Source organism: Buteo buteo, chromosome 20 (genome assembly GCF_964188355.1).
Source record: "Buteo buteo chromosome 20, bButBut1.hap1.1, whole genome shotgun sequence".
In the NCBI taxonomy this organism is placed as follows: Eukaryota; Metazoa; Chordata; class Aves; order Accipitriformes; family Accipitridae; genus Buteo; species Buteo buteo.
In genome coordinates, this window is record NC_134190.1 from 27,949,135 (window position 1) to 27,972,389 (window position 23,255).

The following is a 23,255-nucleotide window of genomic DNA, read 5'->3' on the forward strand; positions in this document are numbered from 1 at the left end:
GAGAAGACGATTGCAAGAATATAAAAGGCAATTTTTTGTTTCATATAATGAAGCATATTAAGAAATTCTGGTTTTTAATCTGGAAGATAACTGCCAGTATTTTCAGATGTATTTGAGATGGTTACAGCTGGAGTCTCGTTCCTTCAATGTTTCATATAAGGAACTCAGTGAGTGTGTTGGACATTCCATAAATACAAATATACTGGGCAAAGCTTTCCATTTTAACAGGTAAAGCACAAGAAAAGAACATGTAGACAGGGAAATCAGGAGTTGTAAAAACATGTCTTTTTTCATTGTAAACAGTTGATGAACTGTTTCTTAAAGACCCTAATCCTGCAAACACCTTATGCTTAGTTTTTATGCACAGGAGCAATCCAGAGTCAGCTGAAGCATAGATATGTGCCTAAGTGTTTGCAGAATGAAGGTCAAAGACTACAAACTGGAGAACAGAGCTTTGATCCCCAACAATAGTTTTAGTTTGATCACTATGGATACTATAATATTTCTAAAGCAGTTAACTGAAAAATTATTCCCCTTCCTTGGGAAATTGAACATTTAGTCTGATGCATTTTCAGAAACCAAATCTAATTATATTTAAATCAGACACTTACCAATTAACAGGTTAAGTGAAGGCTTGCAGCTTGGAAAAGCATGAAGTAAATCCAGCAAGCATACATTAGAATCTCTAATAAAGCGTGTGTAATCAGAGGCTCCTTGTCTGCTGCAAAGCTCTTGAAGCCTCCGTTTTTCTCCCGCATCACTGGTACATTCTACAAGAGCTCGCAAAAATGCCTGCAGGGAAGAATATAAGAGTGAAGCGTAAAAAAAACTTGTCCACTTTGGAAAATGGTCACAAAACTGGGTTGTCTGGGGACAGGAAGCAGTCACCTGATGGGTTAATGGATAATACAATTTATTTCCCAATGCACACTTTCACCTACTATAAAAAATTTACATTTCTCTCTCTCTCTTTTTTTTTTTTTATTGGCTGTTCCTCTAATGTCTGGGACAAGCTAGCAGATCAGAAAATCCTACTTAGCCTGAGCAGGGGAGAGACAAATAAACAGGCACAACCCATTCCCTGAAAATTTCCAAATTTATGAAAGGCTTTCTTATTTATGTATTTGCACTTTAGTTAAGTAAACAGCTCCATAACACAAATTAATTCAAGACAAAACACCATTTGTTAAGTAACAGAAGCTAGGAAAGGAATAATAAAAAGCCTTAGAAGAGATATTACTGTAAATAAAGTATGGTATTTAATGAGTCATGTAAATATCACTGTGGTGTTTTATTCCATACTTTATGCCTACATAATAGTACTGCAAGCTTTTCTTAAGGGAAAATTAAATTGAGCATTGTGATATAAAGTAAAAATCAGATGTAAATAGTTACAAGGTTTTTCCAAAAGCAACATGGAAACAGACACAGGGCATAAAAGAAAAGTGATCCAAAACACCAAGTGCAATCAGATGACATATTCTACACAAATGAATACCTGGAAAGTAATTTGAGTGTGCTCAAACACTGAGCTTCCGGACAATAGTTTTGAGTATGGAGTTAGATAAAGCACATTCTACACTGAACAGGTAGTAAAGCAGATAGGTTATAAAAATTGGCTTGGGCAATATTCCCCAGCCAGCACTCTCTGCCTACTCTTATTGTTGAGACAAATTTTCAAAATTGTTAAATGCAGTTTTGAAAAGGTTGAAACAGTTGGAAGGTTGTCTTCTCTTCTGCTGCAAAATCCACTAAATTGAGTCAAAAGGTCCTTCCAAAAACTGATTTCCCTCAGAGACCCAACCAACATAACTGTTTAGCTTCATCCTTCATACAAAGTTATCTTTAAAATGTGTTTTGACAATACCAGCAATACACATGCATTTCCAGTTGCAAGCTTTCAACTTTTTGCAGGCACAGAATGAAAGGAAGAGAATATTCGCATGTTGTAGGAATAAATACTGTACAAGCAAAAATCTTTCTTTGCATTCTGCCAGGTTACTGAAATGCTAAGGAAAGTTTTAAAATAATTTAAAAGACATTATGGTATGTTTGCATACAGCAACATCCGTATTTTCAGTGACAAAACTTGACAGATATGGCTTCCTCTGATTTGAAAGAATGATTTCTCTAAAATGCCTATGGGGCCAGGTTCAGTCAACCTTCCAGTTATCTGGCACCAAGTATCTAACACTTTTCTCTTTACTTCCAGACTAGTTAGGAATCAAGGTACTGCAGAACAGGAATAGAGATTTCAGTATCTCATAGCTTGTCAGATAAAGTCCCACAAGTGAAATTTCTCAGAATAAAGTACAAACAGCAGCATACAAACAGTCAATCCTTATTCACCAAGAAACATGGTAACTACACAGAAAGCAAGGGTAGATCTGTAAGAGGCCATACAGCATTGAATTACTAAGGATTTATCTTTAAAAGAACAAACACATAAACACCTTTTTGGGAATTGCTCTTATTTCCAGACACCAGGTTAGAATGAATTTCAGAGTGCTTCTTTCAGGGATGTGTTGTGGACGAGCTGCTCCTGGTTCAGTGGGAGAAAAAAACAAAAAAAACCATGCATCTATTAACATCCAAAAATGGCATCACAGAGTGCTTGTTTGTTCAAGAAATACAAGAGAGCTAAACTGCATTCAATTCTGTATGTTTGAGCCCCAGCTGGTTAGTGGAAATTATAAAGTAAACAGCAAGACAGTTTTCCAATGAAGTATCAATCACAATATTTCCAATGAAAAGTCAAAACTTATCAGGAAAGCAGGGAACAAAAAGAGGGGTATAATACATGAGTGTTCAAATAAGTTTCATTTCTAAACCACTCAAGGCTTTGTTGTCACTTTCCACCTTGAAGAAATTCAGAGGAATGCTTACCAAAGAAAGGAACATACACATTTTTTCCCCTCCATCAATAAGCACTCCTGAAAATCGGAACATACTGAAGTTTTCTAATGATGTAGCCAAAGGTGTATGCAGCCAGTGCCAAGGAGGAGCTTCTGAGGCCCAACAGATCCAAGAGGTTTCTGTACTAGCACATAATCCCTCCTGTACTCTCTACAGGTTCCGCTACTGGGAAGGAGGTACACTGACATTCCATCTATCCCTTCACGGAGTCAGCTAGCATGCAGCCAGACTTATCAGCCTCATGCCATGTCATGCTAAAGCAGCTATTCTAAGTTAACCCACAAAGCAATATAAGAGCATTTATGTGACAAAACACCTTTAATTAATAAGATCTGCAGGTCTCAAATCGTTTCCTTACAGACCCAACATGTATGTTGGGATTTCTCTTGACAACATTGCTTGGCTTTGACCTCTAGCTACTGATTCTTACTATGCTTTTTTCCATGCTCAAGAGCCCTTTAATACTACAGAGTTTTCACTCCAAGAATATACCTATATAACTTGTTAAATTACCTCTTCATATCAGCATTACTTGACTGAACCCTTACTACAAGGAACAAAATTTACTTTTAGAACATAAAAGGATTGGCGTAAATATAATGCAGGAAAGAAGCATCCATTTTCACATTTATATAAACTTCCTTTTCTTGAACATGCTGACAGCATGTTACACGTAGTACTTAATTCTCTTCCTAGGATGCTCATACATATAGTAAAATAACTACAGAAACCCAGAACTTGAACAATAGACTTTGTACCAGACTGCAAATAATTTCTGTTTTGTCCTCTCAGTTGATCTCATCTACTTCATCAAAGAATTCATAGACTGAACAAAGAGAGGTTGTGAACAAAATTCACTGGAATTCCTGGTAAATCTTGAAGATGCAGCAGAGGCACAGCCTGCTGTTCATGCTCTTCTCTTCTCCCAGGTTTTTCAGCTCTGTTCATTCAGTAAACCCACAACCATAATTGTAGTAACTATTACAAATTCCTCAGAAACGTGAATGCAGTTAAGAGACAACCATCTCAAAAGGAAAGCATCTCTGGAACATTGCTAGGAATTGCAAAGCTGCATTAGAGAGCTGAATTCTTTGGTATAGATTGGTAACAAGAAGTAATTAAGTTATAGTAACTTAATGAGTCTCTGCTCACCAGCACAGCTCCAAAGGAATTAATTTGGGTTTGATCCTAAACCATTTAACTTCATAACTGCAGTGGATGAAAGTCATTGTACAAGCCATGACTGGAGATCTGTTGATCAGCAGCAACTTGCTAGGTCCTGGCCAAGTATCCAAGGCAAGTGTAAGAAGTCAGCATGGTTTGCTATGGGTCACTCAGAAGACTAAAAAACAGAACCAAAAATTTTGATTCTCTGTGCTGCAATCCATTGCTATCATCTTCCTTTCCATTATCGTTCATTAAGATTCACAAACAGGCATGACATATTACATACAAGATACAGCAAAACATTGCATAAATGCATTATTTCACATTTTTTCCCCGATTAGTGCTACATTAGGCAGGCAGAGATGCAATATCCTGGATTATTTACACATAGGATGAGAGCACTGATATTCCAAGTTTCACTCAATTATTTTACCAACTTTGCCTTGGAAGGACAGGTTTTTTGGTATACAAGAACAATCAAGGGACTAAGCTATGTTCACTTGGCTATACAGGTTCTGTTCCACATGGAAGGTGCTCTGACACTCAAAGTGCCCTGTTAGGGCAGTTCTATGTCCTCCCTGCAACATCAGTATAGCAGAATAAAGGAAACTCCTATAGGCTGTAAGGAGAGAATATCTTTCTGTGCCCATTCAAGGAGACCTTCACTTTGAATGTGCCATTGATGCTGTCTTTAACTTAGAGAGAGACTCACAATTTTATGCAGCTAGATAGCAGGGCTCTGATTTGCACAGAAAAACCTACTAGCATTCAGGAGGGACAAAATTTCAAGCCCTTCTTCCTGTGAAGATCTGATGCTTTTGGCCCTGCATTACCTCCTTCTTCACTGTAGCCTTCCCTTTCCATTGCTTCCTTTGCAAATGTGATTGATTCTGTAAAATCTGTAAATAGTGTAAACAGCAGAAGTGGCATGCCTGTGAAACCCCCCACACCACCCAGTCTCTTGCTGCTTGCCTGTGCATAGTTGTTGGGCCCTGGACGAGATGACACTGCCTTGAGTTTGAGGGTGCTCAGGACCAGCCCTGATCCAAAGGGAGATTGTTACGAAGTTGGGACCCTCCTGGGACCTTTTCTTTTTTCTTCTTTTTTTGGGGAAAGAAGCAGGTGTGTTTAGAGGGGGTCTGTCCCAGAGGAACAAAGACAACAGGGGTTCCCCAAGAGGGGGGTGCAGAGGGAGGGGGTTCAGCACAGTGGGGCTGGGTAACGGCCAGACCAGCTCTGCAGACACAGGGCTCATTCCCAGTGCAGGGACCAGGCTGTAACTGATACTGGCTCTGCACCACATCTACCCAGTGACCCCTCCCAGCAGAGGTTAGTTACTGGAGTCGGGATCAAGGATGGGGATCAGCTGGGCCTGGACATCCCATATGATGTTACCACATGGCCTGTCATGTAAACTCACCTCATTAACAATTGAATTACTCGGCAAGTCCGAAAACAGAGGTCCATTTACACCTCACACTTAAGGGACAACTTGTGTTGCCCTCAATGATGCAGGGAATCTCACCATGGGAACTGCTTCACCCATAGACTAAAACAACAAAGAGTGCTACCGCATCCTGCAGAACTAAAGGCACAACTCAACAGCACCATTAAGACATCAATTGCAAGGCAAGAGAAGAGTAATTCTCACAGGCCCAGCTGGCAGTACACGGGCATACCTTGAACCTGCAGCTACCCTTTCTGACGTTTGGGATCATAAGACTCAGCAGAACAGATCCACATAGACCTACAAGCCCCTACCCCTAAGTCTTCTGCTTCAGGATTGTGGCCCTCTTGGGATGTAAAACAGATTGATGTGAAGTGGTGTGTAAGGAGGGGTTTTACTTTCAAGTGGGGGATTGCTGGTTTATGTGATTAAAGACTCATCTCCATAAACATAAAGGAGCACAGAGGAAGAATGAGATGGATGAACGCCAATGCCAGGCTCAAGTTCCCAGTCAGAAGCTAACTCATCTACAGTAAAATCAGCAGCAGCATTCTATGTGTCCTCTCGTTTTTAACACATCTCTGTGACTTCCAACATGCCTCCATGAAATGACAGCTGTGTCCCAATATTAAAGACAAAAATGTTCAAAAGTATGCATACCAATTACTACCAACACAGAAAGAAGCATTTGTTCATGAGCAGTGCATCACACCATACCTCTCTTTTTAGTGCCCTGCTTAACCTTTACACAAATGAAGTGCTCTCCTTTTTCAGAAAGTCCTAAGATTTGAAGAAGTTCTTCCACCTCATTGACGTTGTTGGGACATATTACACAGAAGGCATCTCCAGGCTGGTAGTCAAAGACTGTATCCTGTTTTAAAATATGAGATCATTTCTATTAAATTGTATCACAAACCACGGCCAACAGCATCCCCATTCCTAACAGCAGCAATCTTCCTACTATCGCAGTCACATGAAGTCCCGTGTTCTTTTACTCTGTACTAGTGCTCCACTGTTTGGATCGCATCAGAAACTAAATACTCGTGTTTTCTTCTCAGGTTTAACCTTACTAATTAGAAAAATCTTTCCTTATCTGGTTTAAATATTTGAACACTTTTTAGTAAGAGCTGCTGATCGGCCTAAACAGAAGGAAAATAAATATGTATTAACAGGATGTCTTATATAATCAGCCCAGATCATTAATTACTGGTGTACTTTGTCTTCTGGTTTAAGAAAAGCAGAGGAATGAAGTCCTCATAATTAATGCAACTTTTTATTGAGATACGTTATCACTATATGCTGGTTAAACTATTTGATGAACTGCGACTGAAATGACCCCAACTGTTTTTATTTTCTGGAGCTAAAAAAGTAAAACAGCAAGGGAAGAGCACAGTGAAAATTAAAAGGCATCTCAGATCTTAAGACCTGGATTCTTAGTTGCCTGAGGTTCTTGTGCCCAACTGCTAAAACCCTACTCAAGCTTTTGCCTGTTATAGAAACATACAGAATTATACTTGCATCATTATGTTTCCCTTATGCATCAGGTGAGGTGACTTGCATACACAGGCCGTTGAGAATGTGAGAAAAAAAGGGCACAAAATGTTCAAATTTTCAGTGCGTGCTGATGGCAGGACATATGTATACATACAAATATATGCAAAAAAACATGTCATCTCAGAGACTCACTTGCTCAAAACTTAGTAGACTTTATTTAAAACTGAGATTTAGAGATGTCCCATGGAACACAGATTAGGCTAACAGAGCTCAATAAAAGTTACTGTCAAAAATCACAATACCCCAAAGGCATAATTCTACAAATTTGGAAAACCACTCAAAAGCAACATATTTTCCTTTCAAAGATTTCTTGTAAAGTAATATCAAGCATTCTTTGTCTTTCATCTTCAAACCAGTATACAAAATATGATCTTACCTGAATAAACTAAATCAGGTTTTACATCTAGGGTAACAGAAGTTGACAGTCTGAGTATATTAACAAGTCAGAGCAAATGAATGAGAGAGCTAGAAACAGTGCTCAAGACCTAACGATTCTTACCACTTGATCATACTAGTCAAATTATTACTTGTGTAGATTACCCACCACAAAGAATAGTCACAATTTACTACATAGTTTCTGAATATTTCCTAAATTGTATACTTACAAACTAAAAGATTATTCATTTTCAGTATTCCCTGTCTGCCCTTCTCCACTGCAAATTCCCTTCAAAAAGGTCTTTCAGACAAAACAATATCCATGGAACAACAAAGAAATTAATCTGACACTTCATTTCCGTTTTGACTTCCAGGGAGTCATACCTTTCAGTGAACAAATCAAGCTTTGCATTTACAAAATGGATCAGCCTAAGCTGACATCCTGTTGTATAGGGAATTATTTTTTCTTTTTAGACAGTCAAATAAATCATTTTCCCCCCAGTTATGTACTATACATAACACACATGCATTTCACCCTTTATTTTAACCCACTAAAGAAAAAGCCATCACTAACTTACTGCAATATCAAGTTCTAAGAGCAATGCAGTTTTTATTGCATCTTCTCTAGTGAGCTGAACTGCTTTTGTAACTGGCACTTCAAAGGTTGTTCCCTCTGAAATCAGTGAGGACAGATCTGGATTCTGAAAAACAGGACATGAAAACTAAAATACATGACAGCTTACTATGACATACAGGAATTAGTGTTGGTACAATTTTTTTGAAACAATCTTAGAAAACAAATCAAAACAATAAGGAAAAACATGAATCTTCTATATACACAGAGTGTTTTGCTCTACATTTTTAAAAATCACATCCAAGCAGTAACAGGCAGGTATTCAACTATAAAAAGTCAGTAGGCTTGAACAGTCTAATGGGCCTAAACAACTATCAAATGCAGCTAGCTGTTTCCTTTTTCAAGAGCTGCCTTGAAAATAGCCAATTAGAGAATGGCATTTATGTTAAACCCCCCCCCCCCCAAATTCCTGCCTAATTAAAGGATTACTAGGTGTACAGAACAGACATAAGAAGTAAGAACAAAAGCTATTTAAAAACATCATTGCAGATTTACAGAATAAGACTTTGGGGTGCAGATGGGGCTATTATTACAGGCAATTTATAAGAGGAATTTTAAAACCTACAGTTCAATTTAGAGCTAATCAGCAAACTCCACACTACAAAACAGCATCATGCTATGGCACAACATTTCTACACAGGTGAAAATGTGCCCCAAGAATAAGTCCAGACCACCTCTGTCAATGCCTGTCACTCGAAGATCAGACTACAGCCCTCATTTCTCCATCACTATTGCCAGCAAGCTTCATTTAAGATCAATACAGACAAAAATGAAAAGAGGTGGGAGAGATACCAAATGTCCATAACAATACTCTGTCAAATGGAAAGGAATTATTCTACCAATAAGAGAATATTGCTTAATCTTAAGATTTCCTATTTTTATAACAAGTAGACAGGAGAACCACTTGAGACCAACAGTTAGAAGTTTTACGATTCTCTTAAAATTTTGACATGGTGATTAACAGCTTGGGCTGTATCAAGTTATTGTGCATCAGCTGGACTGTGATAACTGTCTACATTCATATTCCCTCCAAGGCAAGTTCAAGGCATAGTGAGATGAAAATTTTTAAGCTAAATTATATTATCTCACACTTGCCACAAAGGCTTAAGATCCAGGCCGTTACTGCTCTGCTTAGTAATAAGCAGGAGCTTGTTAATTCAACCCTGAGGCTCAACAGCCCAGGGCATAGATCATGTAAGTAGCTAGAGAGACCATGTACCCAGACTTCTTTAAATGGCAGGGAGACTTTCTTTGGCAATAGCCAAACCTCAAGCTGATGGATTTCAAAACAACCCAACTTCAGCTGTGCTTGGCAAAAAATACCCATGCTTGTTGCAGTGCGAGATACCGGAAAAGGACATGAATTGTAGGGTCATGTTTGTTTTTACAAATAGGATGCATCGCACCTATTTGTTGCCAAGGTCTAGCCAACTATGTCAAAAATAGTGCCAAAGGAAAAAAACCAAACCTGCGTTTGGTTCTTTCCAAGGCTCAAGCCAATCATCCAGCTTTATACCTGAAATCTGAACTATAATCTCTGTCGCTCAATACCAGGTTATCAGATTCAGCTTTTTCAATTTGCTGTTTGAAAGCAAAATTTACTTTTTTTCTATTTACAGAACAGTTAAGGCATCAATATTAGAACCTGATCAGTTATTTCAGAGATCAGCCTGAATATATGCTATGATTTTAAAATAAGAAAATGGGCTCTTTTAACCACTTTAACACCACTTTCAATCCCAGTATTAGTCTTTAATCAAAGAGTACCTCTAAATTATAAATCTTTGTTTCAATAACTTGGATGATTTAATTCAACAACCTGAGCAAAACCAACCACAATATGAGGTTTAAAAGAAAAGCAAAATTATCCAGTGTTTAAATTCACACACTCTTACAAAATTATATTAGCTAGACTAAGTGGTTCTCTCAGCATTACCATTGATATTCTCAACCGAGAGAGTGTCAGGGCCCTGAGGATACTAATGGGCTTTCATGGTCCTGACCAGCCTCACCAGAGGAGTCCACCCCCAGCTCTGCTTCCAGGCGCAGGAGCACCATCTCAGCTCAGCCCTGGGTCTTCAGTCCCTGCCCGAGCCACATCACAGGAGCACTGCCGGCAGCTCAGCCGCAACCATGCCCATGGCTGGCCACAGATCCTGTTGATCCGAGCCTGGATCTACAGATCGACTTCCCAGCGTGGCCCCAGACCTGCTTCCCTTCCACAAACTTGCCTGATGATCTGCACTCTTGGCTGATCCTGGCTGCCATCTCCTGGTTTGTGTCGCTTGGGTATCAGGAGATGGGGCTGGCTTTTTTACCACACTCGGCTCCTGGCTCCCTGTCATTTAAAGAGCAGCCAGACCTCACTACTCCCTCGCACAAATAACTAAAACGTCTGCCCCTTGGCAGGCAACCAGAAAAGTTTGAGTCACGCTTTCCAGTTCATTTTGAACACTAAATATGCCAATTGGAGATGATTCCCAGCTCATGCTAATTCTTCTCTTTGTACAGCAGGTCTTTGTTCAACATGGCTTCACAGGAAAAGCACGCTGGCTTTTGATCTACAGTTCATCTTCCATTTCCAATAGTAAAATTAGGATCATGTTTTTACAATGACAAGTTTCTCTGTTATTAAATATGCAGCAAGTTTTTGAGCAATTTTACACCCTCTTAAGGCATTCTGAAAGTTCTAAAAATTTGAACAGAAATTGTGCTATATTCCTTACTACAGGAAGAGGTTTTCACCATCCTAACGTAAGTCACTGAGGATTTAATTCTTCCATCCCTGACACTGCAATGCCAAATTATTATTTAGCTAAATTGTACCTTGACATAAGCGTCCATAACTCATATGGTGGTAACTATATTTTCACAACATAAAAGAATCTTTCACTTACAATTCAAAACCCTCCTGCATTCGGGGACGTATCTCCTTTATATAAGTATCCACTTGCTCTTTTGAGCCGTATGTAGGAGTATACACTCATGCTCCTAGCAGACGTGGAGGCTTTCATCATTCAAAGTGAAGTCCTTACCTCACCATGGGTGTCCTGAAACTGCACCTCTATATATTCTGGTGGCAAGGCAGGAATATTAAGAGCAGACTGAGAGACAGAAGGGACAGAATGAACAAGTGAAGGTTCGGTGTCTCTAGTTGAAGCCACAAGATTGATGTCAACCAGTTTCTGTGACAGGACATCAGAATTCCTCACTCCCTCATCTTCTAGCTTCAAGTTCTGTACTTCTGAGCTTAAGTTTAGTTCATGTACACCGTGCAGGGCTGCAGAGAGTGAGCTAGAAACAGCATTGACAACACTGCTCATGCCTTCTTTTTCTTTCTGCGATAGAAATGCTTCCTTGAGGGCAAGCCAAAGTCCATCAATCCAAGGATCAACCACTAATTCCAAACTGGGAAGGGAGGTAGAAAAAAAAAAAAAGAAAAAAGGAATGGATGAATTACTGTGACTTACTGGACTGTTAATTTACAAATAATGAAAAGACTACACAAGCTAAAAATTCTCTTCATTTTCCATTTTTAATATATATCTGCAGCTGTTGCCAAGATGACTTTTTTGTTAAGAAAATATTTTCATTTAGTTATTACCACTATGTAAATTTATGAAGTCTAAAGTGTATAACAGCCTTGCTTTTCTTCCAGTTTCTCATTTTTATTTTCTTATGCTGAACTTTATGGCAGGAAGTTGAAGAGATGGTAGCAAAATATGCAACTTTTCATTGTGCAACAGCAACATCATAGCTTACACTAACGGTCCATTTTTATTATTTTAGAACACAAGATATAAGTTTTATGGTTATGGCAATGTTTGCGTTCAACTGTCTTGCATCATCATGCACAGAACCGATATAATCTGCAGTTCAAAATAAGTAAGCCAAGACTGCAGCCTACCGGCCAGAAAGAACAACAGAACAGGAAGGGAGTTGTTTTCTTATATAATTCCTCTACAGCAATCGAAAAAACCTTCTTAAATAATTCCTCTGCAGTGATTAAAGAAAAAAAAAAAAAAAAAAAAGGATGTTTTACAGAAGAGAGAAAAAAATTAAAAAACATTGTAGGGTTTGCCTAAAGCAGCTCCACTGCAAGATGTGAGCTCAGATAAAAGTCTGATGTGTATGTAGAAAGAGATCCCACAACCCAGAACCACACATACTGGGAACTGGATTTATTTTTATTTGCTTCAGTAAACAGACTACATTTTTAAACCCCTCCACTTATTCCGAATTACTTAATTTCTAAACCTGCTAAATACCTTCCATTTTTCCAGGCACTACAGAAGTTTGCTCACACTTATAAAATGGAGTTTTATTTAATGGCAATTGAGATTGAAAAGGCATACTGTGTTCAGACAGGACTCATTCCTACGAGGTGGTGAGTATTCAGGTTCAACTGATTTCAATGAGTTCACAATGTTTAGCCAAATTCACATGTAATTATTGCATCTTGAACAAATAAAATCCAAACTCATTCAGCTCTTACCCTACACAATCATCTGCTAATCCTGTGTCATAGAAGTGCTGGGCACCAAGTTCCTGAAGTCGTCGGTCTACTGTCTTTCCACCATTACAAAAGAACGTGTACTCTGAATCTCCCAGACCTAGCAAATTCAAGAAAAGAGGAATCGTGTCAGTCAGCCAGCCACCCAGGCTACACAGACAAAGATCTGCAAAGACAATACAGGATTTTCCTGCAGGCAAACAGAAGAATCTGATATAGCAAAGTGCATATTACCAGGACGCTTTTATGACCTTCAAAAAAAAAAATTGTGTTTGTCCCAAAGTAGAGCTGAAAAAGTGGTTCCTCCTTCACAAATGTAAGACACAATCTCTCTGAAAACACTTTGCTTTCAGTATTTCACATTTAAGAATAATGTTGCTTTAGTTTGAGGCTCTTAAAAAATACAAAACCACTCTTATAGGAAAAATTTAAGGAATTGAAATAATTAAAAAGAGTGAAACTGATAAACTGTATGTGAATTACAAAAAGAAATTCTCTCACCTTCAGGTTAAAATTGTTAATATATGTCAACAACATAAGGGAGAGAGTATTAAAAGTAATTAAAAAATATTGGAACCTTGAAAAAAATTAATCAAACATAGGAGTGATTTTAAACAATATGAAATAACAAATGTAGGAAAACATGCATAAGGGAATCTGGTCCAACATCCTCCTCCCCAGGAATCAGAGATTTCTTTATAGATCTTATTTTCACTGCACTGGGTTTTCTGCCCTTTAACAGTCATGAAGATGTTTTGTTAGAAGAAGATGCTCTTTGTTATCAGTTAAACAGTCAGTGGACTCAGGAGGTATGTTCATGGAGGACCTGAGATTTTAAGTTCTCAGCTAAAGATCTCACCCTTAAAGTGATCAACAACACACACCTCATCCCTAACAGATGCTTATCTAACAATCCCAAAGACCACTGGTCAGGCAGTCTTCACAAATTCTGTAAGTAACCCACACCACTGTTTCACTATCCTAACTATGAAAATTTTTCACAGCCTGACCCTTTCTTGTGTGCAATTTCAAACCACTAGATCCTTATTATCCCCACCTAATAATGGACTATTCCTTTCTAACAGCCTAATTTTTCTTTTTCTTTTTTTTTTTTTTTTAAAGACTTCTGGTCTCTCTCAAGGATGGTACTTAAAGTGAACACTTCATTGGACAAGCTGAAATGGATACCATAAATGTATTTTAAGACATAACTTTTTAGACTAGAATCGCAAAACATGTTAAAACTTAGATACTGTAATATCTGTTACAACAAAAATAAGTATTAATACAATGCTTATATTCATAGATGCATATGCACATATGCATTCAGTCAGCTATGAAAAACCTAACCATTTCACAAACTGTAATGTATAACTAGGCAATAGCATAACATTTTCTCAAAACGTTACATGATTAGGATGCATATATTTCAGACTTCCACATTATATATCCACTAGAAATTTCCTTCTAGGAGGTACTTTCCTCACTAAAAGTCTAGACGTTTCCTCGCTCCTACCTATCAACTTAAACTTGTCAGGCAAAAATAACCAAGGTTCAAATAGAAGTTTCTGGAGTTTGTTTAAACACAACCTGAAAACTCAACAAGCTGACCTTACCATCAGCTCGAGATATATCAGATGCATTTTGCCAAATCTGTATTTTGCGTGTCAAACTTTAACCTGAATTTACATTCCTTCTATTGATGAGTATGACCTTCAAAATTTTAAAAAAATTATTGCAAATTTAAAGGGATGGGATGATCTTAAAACATTATTTTTTAAGAACATTTTATACTGCTTTTCTCTCTGTATAGAAAAATGCCCAATTACTCACAAAGTCAAGTAAACTCATGTAGTCCATAGAGACTTAACATGAAATTAAAACTTCAACAATTATAGATAGCTTATATCATATGTTTATGCAAAGAAAATTAAACTATTAAAAAATTAAATTTGTAGCTTACATTCAGATAATTTCTGTGACACTTTTCCTTTACTGCCCATAGAGGACATTACACAAAAAAGCTGTTTACGTTATAAAAATAAATGTTTTACAAGCACTTAAAAAACCCCAAACAATCTATTCACAAGGAAAAAATACAAAAATTATTCACCAATAGATGAGTGCTGCAATAATATAGAAAATACTAAATCACCTAGCAATCCATACTGGAGATGTGCAAAATGATCAGGTGGCAAGGTCGTGTCTTGAATTTTCTTTACAAACTTGCGGGCAGTGTCTGGTGGGTCTCCAGTACCGGTAGTAGAAATAACAATAACTACGGGATCCTTTTCTGTTTCCAGGTTATACTACAAATAATAGAACAAGTAAGTTACAAGGTGCCATTTGATACCTATTTGTGGCCTTAGATATTATCTTCCACCCTTCCTTTTCCCAAAGGTAAATGTTTAATCTCACCTTACCTGTATTAAACCACAGAAAGACTTTCAAGGAATTACAAGTCATTTGGGGGATGCAACTTACACTCTTGGCTGGAGTTTTCAAGACCAGATAGGGTAAAGCCCCAAGAAACCTGCTCTGACCTCAGCTGACCCCGCTGTGAGATGACCTCATGAAGTCCCTTCTGAACTGAATTATGCTATGATCCCATGCACAAATGCCAAGGGGCAGCATTTTGAGCAGGCTAGTACACACACAAAGAATACTTCGCAACTGCACTCAGACAGCTTAAATACACAACTCCTACAGCATTTGCTTTGTCAAGTGGAAAAAGTATTTTTGTATATACAATCGCAATCAGAGCCATAATCCTGATAATTTCACACAGAAGACTGGGGTGTGGCCATACAAACTGTGGGGATCATTTTTAAGTTCCATTAGGGATCACTTGGTTCTGTCTGTTAACTTCCATGTTACATCTGTCTTTGCCACAAAACCCCCCATGTTTTGGGGGAACCAAGGTAGCTCTGAACAGTCACTGTGCTCTACAGTCTGATCCATTCTGGCCCCTTCCCCCTGCCCCCAGTTCATTTCTCTCCCCTTTGCTAATACCGACCTTCCATATTTCCCATGGTTTTAGGGGGGCTACTCCTGTTATGCCAGGTCGACAAGAACTGCCTGTATTTGGGATTGTGCATCAGTTCCATAAATTCAGGTCTCGTGCAACCATTTATTACTTGCCAAGTAAAAAGAATTCTGTTTCTTTGATTATTCCAGCTTTCCACCAACGGCGGGCTCCAGCACCGTGCTCGCATGCCGTCTGTCAGGCCACCCGCACAACGCACTCTTTCACAGCACCCCTACGGGCTACAGGCTTTGAATTACACAGACAGCGAGTGACCTATGTGAAACCCAGCTCCGCAGAATCACAGCCACCTTGTTTGGGAGTGACCTCTGGAAGTCACCCAGTCCCACCCCGTGCTCCGAGTGGGACTAACTGCCAACGCTGCATTAGGTCAGCTATGGCTTTGGCTGAATTTTGAAAACTTCTAAGGGTAGAGGTTCCACTTTTCTGGGCAGCCTCTTCCACCAAGAACTTCTCCACTGGTGTCAAATCTGAGCTTATCAGACTGCACTCAGTGGATTTTGCCTCCTGTTATACAGTCTTCTGCTGCCAGGAAGAGTTTGGCTCGAGTAGGCTGCTATCAGGTCACTCCATAGCCTCCTTTTTGCCACAATAAGCAGCCCAAGCTCCTTTTACTGCTCCCTGTAGGTTTCAGTTTAAACTCTCTCCCAGAATTCCAAGATTAATAAAATAGTAGGGTTACGAGAAAGTATAAATAAAGATTGCAAAAGATGCTACATTTCATTTCAAGCAGTTTCAGGACTGCAATTCAAAACTTCAGAGTTTGAGGAGTTACGTTCTAAACACTTCACTCAATAAATCACCCAAACCTTATCCCCTCCTCAAGTCATGTAAAAAGTTACCCCTTACACCTACAATCCAAAAAGGTTAGGCATACAAAGAAACAGAGTATCAAGGGGTTTTGCTGCTGTCATTTTTTCCAAAACCTTCCTGAAGAACCTAAAAGCTGTTGCATGGAGCAACTCAAATTACCGTCTGGAACTGTGTCCTGCCTCTGACCGCGGCCAATAGCAGGTGGCTAGAGGAGTACAAGAGAAGAGAGTAAGCATGCAAGGATAATCCCCAAGTACTTTGCCAGACTTGAGTGAGTTGTGGTCCAGGGATGTTCCAAACTGAGGTTTTGTCTTTCACAAGTTCAGTTGAACTCCAAGTACCCACAAATTCCCGAGACTTCCAAAACTGAACTCTAAGTTGCGCAAAAAAAGGTCCTAAGGGTCCTGTTGCAGTAACCCAGATTTTCAAAACCTCCACAGCTGATTTGGTAAGTACAAATAAAACAGCTTCTGCAGTGCGTTGTCACAGGTGACTGCTGCATTTGTAAACAAAAGTAAATTCTTCAAGTAAAAAAAGCAAGGGTCTATGGGTGTCACATAAAAATTTACATTAAATTGTGTTCCATTAAAAAAAAATAAAAGGAAAAAAAGATACAAGCTCAGAAAGTAAAAAGTGGTGTATTAGAACAGAGGTATAATTAGTTCTCTAAATTCTTGCTTGCTCCGCTGCACATTCTCTTTTGCAAAGCTGAAGACCTTTTGGAAGCCAAAAGTTTGGCGACAGAGGTCCTGCACTAATTTGTGTCAACTACTGGGAGGTCTGATATATCACTAGACCAACAAAAACCTTACACAATTACATAGTTTCTTACTCTCCCTTCCACTTCTTCCTATATCCTTAGTGTTACATCTTTGTCCCATTCTTTCTCTTTCCTTCAAAAGTACTCCTCAACCATGTACAGTGAGCAGCCTGCTCAAGCCGCAAATGACTGCTGAAGGAAGAGGATGGGATCAGACACCCAACTATGTCTTATCCAGAATAGTATGTACCATGGCAAATGTTCTTATTCACACAACTCATCCAAGGCTGACTGCATGCACTGTGACACAAGATGATCTCCATTTAGCCTCCTATTTTACTGCTCCTACCTCACTTCCACTTCATTTCAGTCTTTCATCAAGCATAAAAAGCAATCACAGTAACCGACCAAAGATTTATAACCTTTTCTCACCTACGAGAGTGTAGGTGAGAGATACTACTTGGAAATCACAAAGTGTTCCCGAGACTTGAGCAGTATTTGACCATTCATTTTTGTATGGCAACAGGATCACATTATGACTATTGACTCTGTAGCCACCTGTTCCACCCACAGACCTTCACAGCAATCCCTTTTAAGTGATGACAAGGTCTGAAAAATACCCAACAGCCACATAAAGATGGGCCTTCTAGCTGACAAATACGGACAAAACAGAAACCTCTTACTTCCTCACCTAAAGTATACACACACAGCTCTCTGAATTGTGCTTGCTGTGGAATAAACTCTCAGATCTAACATGCCCGAAAGTCTTCACAAGAGGTTCCACCAGATTCAAGCAAGCTCTTGCTCCAGTACATTACACCACCCTGCCTTCCCCTCCCCAAATACACTTAAGCTTCTAGAAGTTCCCTTTATTTACAGTGAAGGCTAAGGAAAAGCTTAAGTGATGAAATCTACAAAGCTGCAGAAATTACTTTTTTCCTCAGTGCCCAATTCTCAGATTCTCAATTCAGTACATCTCTCTACCTCATCAATAACTCGCAGCTCTGAGTTGTCTTGCCAAATTTGACAAAATAGATTTATTCAAGTGTCAGGCCACTAACAGGGCTAGAAATATCCTGCCTACCGCCTTCCTGAAACTAATCTCCCAACCCGTCAAATGCAGAAGAAATGAAATGGAAGAATATAAGGACAATCTTCACACCCCCTGCTGGTTGCATAAAAGTCTCTTTGTAACACTTCGCTACAGACTTGGTGAACATTCATTCAAAAGCAGATGTCCAGCTACCCAACATGTAGTGTATCCCCCAAGAAAGCAACCTGCTAAAAAGGAACTAAATTATTTTTGTAAACTTCTCACATTTTCAAGTGCACGGAAAAAACTCTTTTAGGTGTTATTTTCTGCTCATCTCATAAGAAATATCAGGCTATCAAGTTTCGTTTGTTTGGGTTTTTAAGTGTTCTTGTTTGAGGACATACAGTTGAAAGTACTTTGTGAAGGAAATCACAGCCCATATTGCTTTTAGTTACAGACAGACAGGAACAGTTTTCAGATCCTTACCCTTCGATAGCAGCAAATAATAAAAACCCACTTCCTTGCTCCAGCCAAGCTTTTTATTTCTTTCTACAACATAACTTGAGCGTATCCAGTGTGAACTGGAGGGAGTGCCTATGCTAAAAGTAACTCAAGAAGACCCCACAAAAGCTCAGGGTCGTGCTGCAGCCCTCAGTTAACAGAACACAGGACCTCAATGCAACATAAAAACAACAGGGAAAAAAAATGTGTCACTTCTAACAACAGGAGAGCTGACCAGTAAATACTGAATTCATTCACTACTGCATACATAAATAGTTTTCAAGAAGTCCCTGCACTGTTGTTAGAAGAGAGATCAAAGACATATTCATTTACTGTTCTAATAAAAAAAAAAAATCACTAGAAAGATGTACCTTTGGCTAGTAAGCATCTGTGAGTATTGGTCCAAATTACTGATTCATAAGAAGCAACAATTTAAAACTAGATGGTGTATTTTAGGTGGGTACATGTGCTCAGCCTTCACAATTATTAACAGCTACTACTCAAGCACATGAAGAAAAATGCAGCTCTTAAATACCTGTTTTTCAAACCAGCATGGAGTATCTCACCTTGTCCATTTCACTTATACAGTGCATATCAGCTTCAAGTCCACGGGCACCTGCTTGCTCCCATATTTCCTCAGCTATGGCTTTTGCCTGCCCCTTTTGTGTTGCATAGAGGAGCAGAAACCTCCTTTTTAAATCACAGCACATTTCCCAAAACAGAGCACTTTTTTTTTTTTTTTTTTTTTAAATAAAGACACTGCAGGGGAAACAAGAAGAAAAAGAAGAGTGAATTTATTGCATGCAGAAGAGCAAGATTTTGTTTTGCTTAAGAGATTAAAAAGAGATACTTTAAAGAATAGCAGTATCGGTGTTTAACTTGGAAATGAGGCACCTGCTCTGAAGAGAAGCCATTTCTCACAACCAAGCTTTGTAGGCCAGGTTGCTAAGGACTCGTGGTATTGGTCATACGTGTTGCACTGCCTTGATTTTGCAGTAATATTGCAATATGCCCAGTATCAAGAATCTAGTTTGCAAACAAAACAATAGATAACCTAGTTTCATGAAAAGAAACACTATTTTATTACGAGAGTTGTATTTTCCACTTTAAGTCAGTGACTGCTTTGGTCGCTTTTCTGAGATGTATTTGAAAACAAAACAAAACATAGACCTGGTGAAGTCAAAATACAATGCCTGAGAAAAAAGATAAATTAATATTCTCAGTTTCTTCTTTTCTGAAATCAGTATTTTTTGCCTGAATGCCTTTACACTTTACTGTCCATTAGGACTATATTTTAGAACACAAACATTGTTTTTCATTTCATATTTCAAAAAGGAGCTTCTTACACAAGTGCAACTACAGAATTGACTATTTGGGTTTTTTTCTCCTAAAAATAAGAAACCATCTTAGAGAAATCTGCTGAAAATGCCACTCCCTCATGAAGTCTTACAAGCAGTAGGATGAATGAGATGCATATCTTTATCCTTTCACCTGTCCCATGGAAGTTTGAATGCGAGAACTTTTCTTTCATGATTTTGACACAGACAGAACACAACAGATGTAAAGGCAACTTCAAGAAGCAGTGAATAAGAGAGACAAGCAGAATGTCTCTCATGTGTATATTACAAATCAATCTTCTGTCAATATTTTGTTGCTGCTAGGGAGCTGCAGTAGAACTCAAATACCTAGAATTACAACCGATCAATTTTCAGTTCCCAACTTCAGATTTTTTTCACGTGCCTGGGCCCAGTTTGCTGTACTTCACCTATTGCTCCCACACAGATTCAGCTACAGAAAGCATTCAGTGTCCTAGCCACACACACACTGATTACGGAAACCTGTGGCTAAGTAATTTGAGGCATATCTTTTTCCCGTTTCTCTCATGGGAAAACAAACACAGCTCAACTGCGTAAGAATACTGCACTCTATTGATATGGCATGATATTTCTCCCCACAGTATTGTGGAAGGTTTCTCCTACTAGAATTGGCTTTTTTTTTTAATAGCATACATGTAAATCAAAAGTGGTAAAACTAAGTGATAGCTTCTTAAGAGTACAGTGCCTGTACCACACATGAATTCCATGAAAAATGTAACTACTAGAAAATTTTGAGGCTTTCATTGTATTTTGTTTTACTACATTTTCCATTATAGTTTTCACTTTCATTTGATTACATTATATTACCTAAAAATATTAATAACTACCTTAACAGTCACTTTAAATAAATTCATTTAAATAACTGGCTTCATGTGCATGTGCACAGAAGAAGACACATAGGCCAAAACAATCCACAAAATGATTTTTCACCCTCCTTTTCCAAAAGAAATACAAAGAAATTTGATGACACGCAAATTATGATGATTCATATGAAATAGTTTAAATACGGTTTAAATACTCTCAGATCCCTGTAGTAATACAGATTCATCCTAGTCACATGCTATGTTTTCACTCTAATTGTCCTCTTGTCAGCAGGTGGCAATGCCCGACTATAAACAGAGAAAAACAATAAAGATGAAGCGGCATTTCATTACTACATTCCTTCTTATACGTCAGAAGGGGAGAAAGATAATCAGTTTTCCACTGGGACCGCACCATAGCACAGAAGCCTTCTATACACAAAAAGCTGAGGGATAAGCTGCCAACATTATGGCCAGGGGATTACCAAGAGACTTCAAACAAGTCAGCTCGGGAAGATGTGCAAGAGAAGCAAGAAAATTGGCATAGTAGGGGGAGAGGAGAGGGCAAGAGAAAGAACAGCAGTCACGATGTGGTTTGACATAGCCAGGTGTTGCCCTAACAGCACCATGACCTCTGCCTAGGCCAGGCAGAGCAGCCTCCCCATAAGACACTGTGAGCTGCTTCCACTCCAGCTAGTACAGTAACAATAAAGGGTGCAAAAAATAGCTACCCACATCTTGGCTGCATGTATGTGAACTTGCAGGGAGCTTTCTGACTGGTGTGTGGACTAGCAGACTGCACAGACGCAAAAGTTAGAGCACAGAAGGTGTGTGTGAACGAAAGAACCCACAGGGCCAGAAGAGGGAATCATGCTTGAGATGCATACCTCCCGAGAGAGGGAACTGTGTGTGTATGTAACAGTGAGAATGTGTACTTGCGGGAAGGGGGGAGGCCACAACTAGACAATTCCTTGGAATTAGATACAGAGGGCTGTTTAAATATTTGTAGGCATTTATTAACATTTTATAAGTGCCTACTATCATATCTGTTGCATTGTTGCTATTGATCTTGAATATATAGTTCAATTAACCAATTAAACAGTAGTTAAATTAACTGCCTGACACTTAATTATGTCATTAATAGATCAATAAACTCCTTCGATCCTGATTCGATTTAAACTACACAAGCTGAGGAGTTTCTCCCTGTGACAGCATCTTCTCCCTGTTGTCAACCAGAATAGCTTCATGCACAAACTGATGAAGCAATGCCTGCTAAAAGAAAGGAAAATTAATGATGCCTACCTGCAGATGAACACAATCATAAACCAGGAACACACTTGCACTCAGGTGAATATACTGCCTATGTTGCTCTTGCTTTGCTGCACTGTACAGTCTTCAAAGACAATGTGCCACTTCCACTTATGTGATATGAGTTCAACTGAAATAAAGAGGGGAAAAAATGGTAATTCTTGACTACCCAGCTTTCTAGACAATCCCTCTAACTTTAACAGTATTACCACGCCAGCGGCCTTTATCATGTCAATGTGTTGGCAGTCAGATGTCAAAAAGCAAAACAACGTTTAAGCTGGGAAAACGACCCAGGACTCGCTGGCTCAAACCAGGTTTTAACATGAAACTAAGGATGACATTTCGAATTATAGCTCGTCTGATCAAGCGGTCAGAAAACGCAGAAGATGAACAGTCCACACAAGATTAACGGGGAGTCCATCAGCTCCGTAAGTCCATGCACAGTAGGAGCAAACAAGCCATCTGTGAGTGCCAGCCACACAGTTTCGCTGGGCCAGATGTGCTGGCCCCAGCGATTACGTAGCTGTACTTTAAGGCCAGACTGTCTGCTCTTCACGTACCTGCTCTGTCAAAATCATGTCAAACTGCGCGGCCACGGACAGGACAAAACCGCGAGAAACCTCTGCAGCAGCTTTACGCGCTTCTGCGTGGCCTCACACCGGGTTGCGGGACCGTGCTTTCAGAGCCACGAAGCCATTCCGGTGTCATTTCCTTCAGCAGCCAGTGCCTTGCTCAGAATCGCTCTCCCTCTACGACCAAGACAAACACAAAAACTTCAGTGCGGAACCCTCCGCGGCCCAGGGCTCACCTCCCGCCCGCAGAAACGCGGCTGGGCCTACCGGCACCCCGCTGCCAAGGCGGGGAGAGCCGTCCCTGCCGAAGGACGGCGATTTCGGGGAGCCAGGGCCAGGTCCGCCCCGCGGCCTTCAACGCCGCTACAGCACCAGAAGCCTCACAGAGAGAGACGGGCCGTGTGCGTGCGTGTGTGTCCCCGGCTTCCCGCCAAGCCGTC

At 39.4% G+C, this 23,255-nt stretch overlaps 1 protein-coding gene across 2 annotated transcripts in view; it reads right to left on the reverse strand.

Annotated features, from left to right (window-relative positions):
* MTRR (5-methyltetrahydrofolate-homocysteine methyltransferase reductase) overlaps positions 1 to 23,255 on the reverse strand; it is a 36,369-nt gene that overhangs the window by 12,963 nt on the left and 151 nt on the right. The window contains exons 1-11 of one of the 2 annotated variants that reach the window (XM_075052278.1): positions 23,083 to 23,233; positions 22,804 to 22,992; positions 22,238 to 22,373; positions 19,326 to 19,518; positions 14,762 to 14,915; positions 12,589 to 12,706; positions 11,129 to 11,501; positions 8,038 to 8,160; positions 6,248 to 6,401; positions 2,454 to 2,542; positions 612 to 792 (exon numbers count right to left, since the gene is read on the reverse strand). In XM_075052278.1, coding sequence (XP_074908379.1) covers positions 612 to 792; positions 2,454 to 2,542; positions 6,248 to 6,401; positions 8,038 to 8,160; positions 11,129 to 11,501; positions 12,589 to 12,706; positions 14,762 to 14,915; positions 19,326 to 19,469 — 1,336 coding nt within the window. In that variant the 5' untranslated portion in view covers positions 19,470 to 19,518; positions 22,238 to 22,373; positions 22,804 to 22,992; positions 23,083 to 23,233. Of the gene's footprint in view, positions 1 to 611; positions 793 to 2,453; positions 2,543 to 6,247; positions 6,402 to 8,037; positions 8,161 to 11,128; positions 11,502 to 12,588; positions 12,707 to 14,761; positions 14,916 to 19,325; positions 19,519 to 22,237; positions 22,374 to 22,803; positions 22,993 to 23,082; positions 23,234 to 23,255 lie in introns of those variants that run through there. The other variant, XM_075052277.1, reaches the window with a different exon arrangement.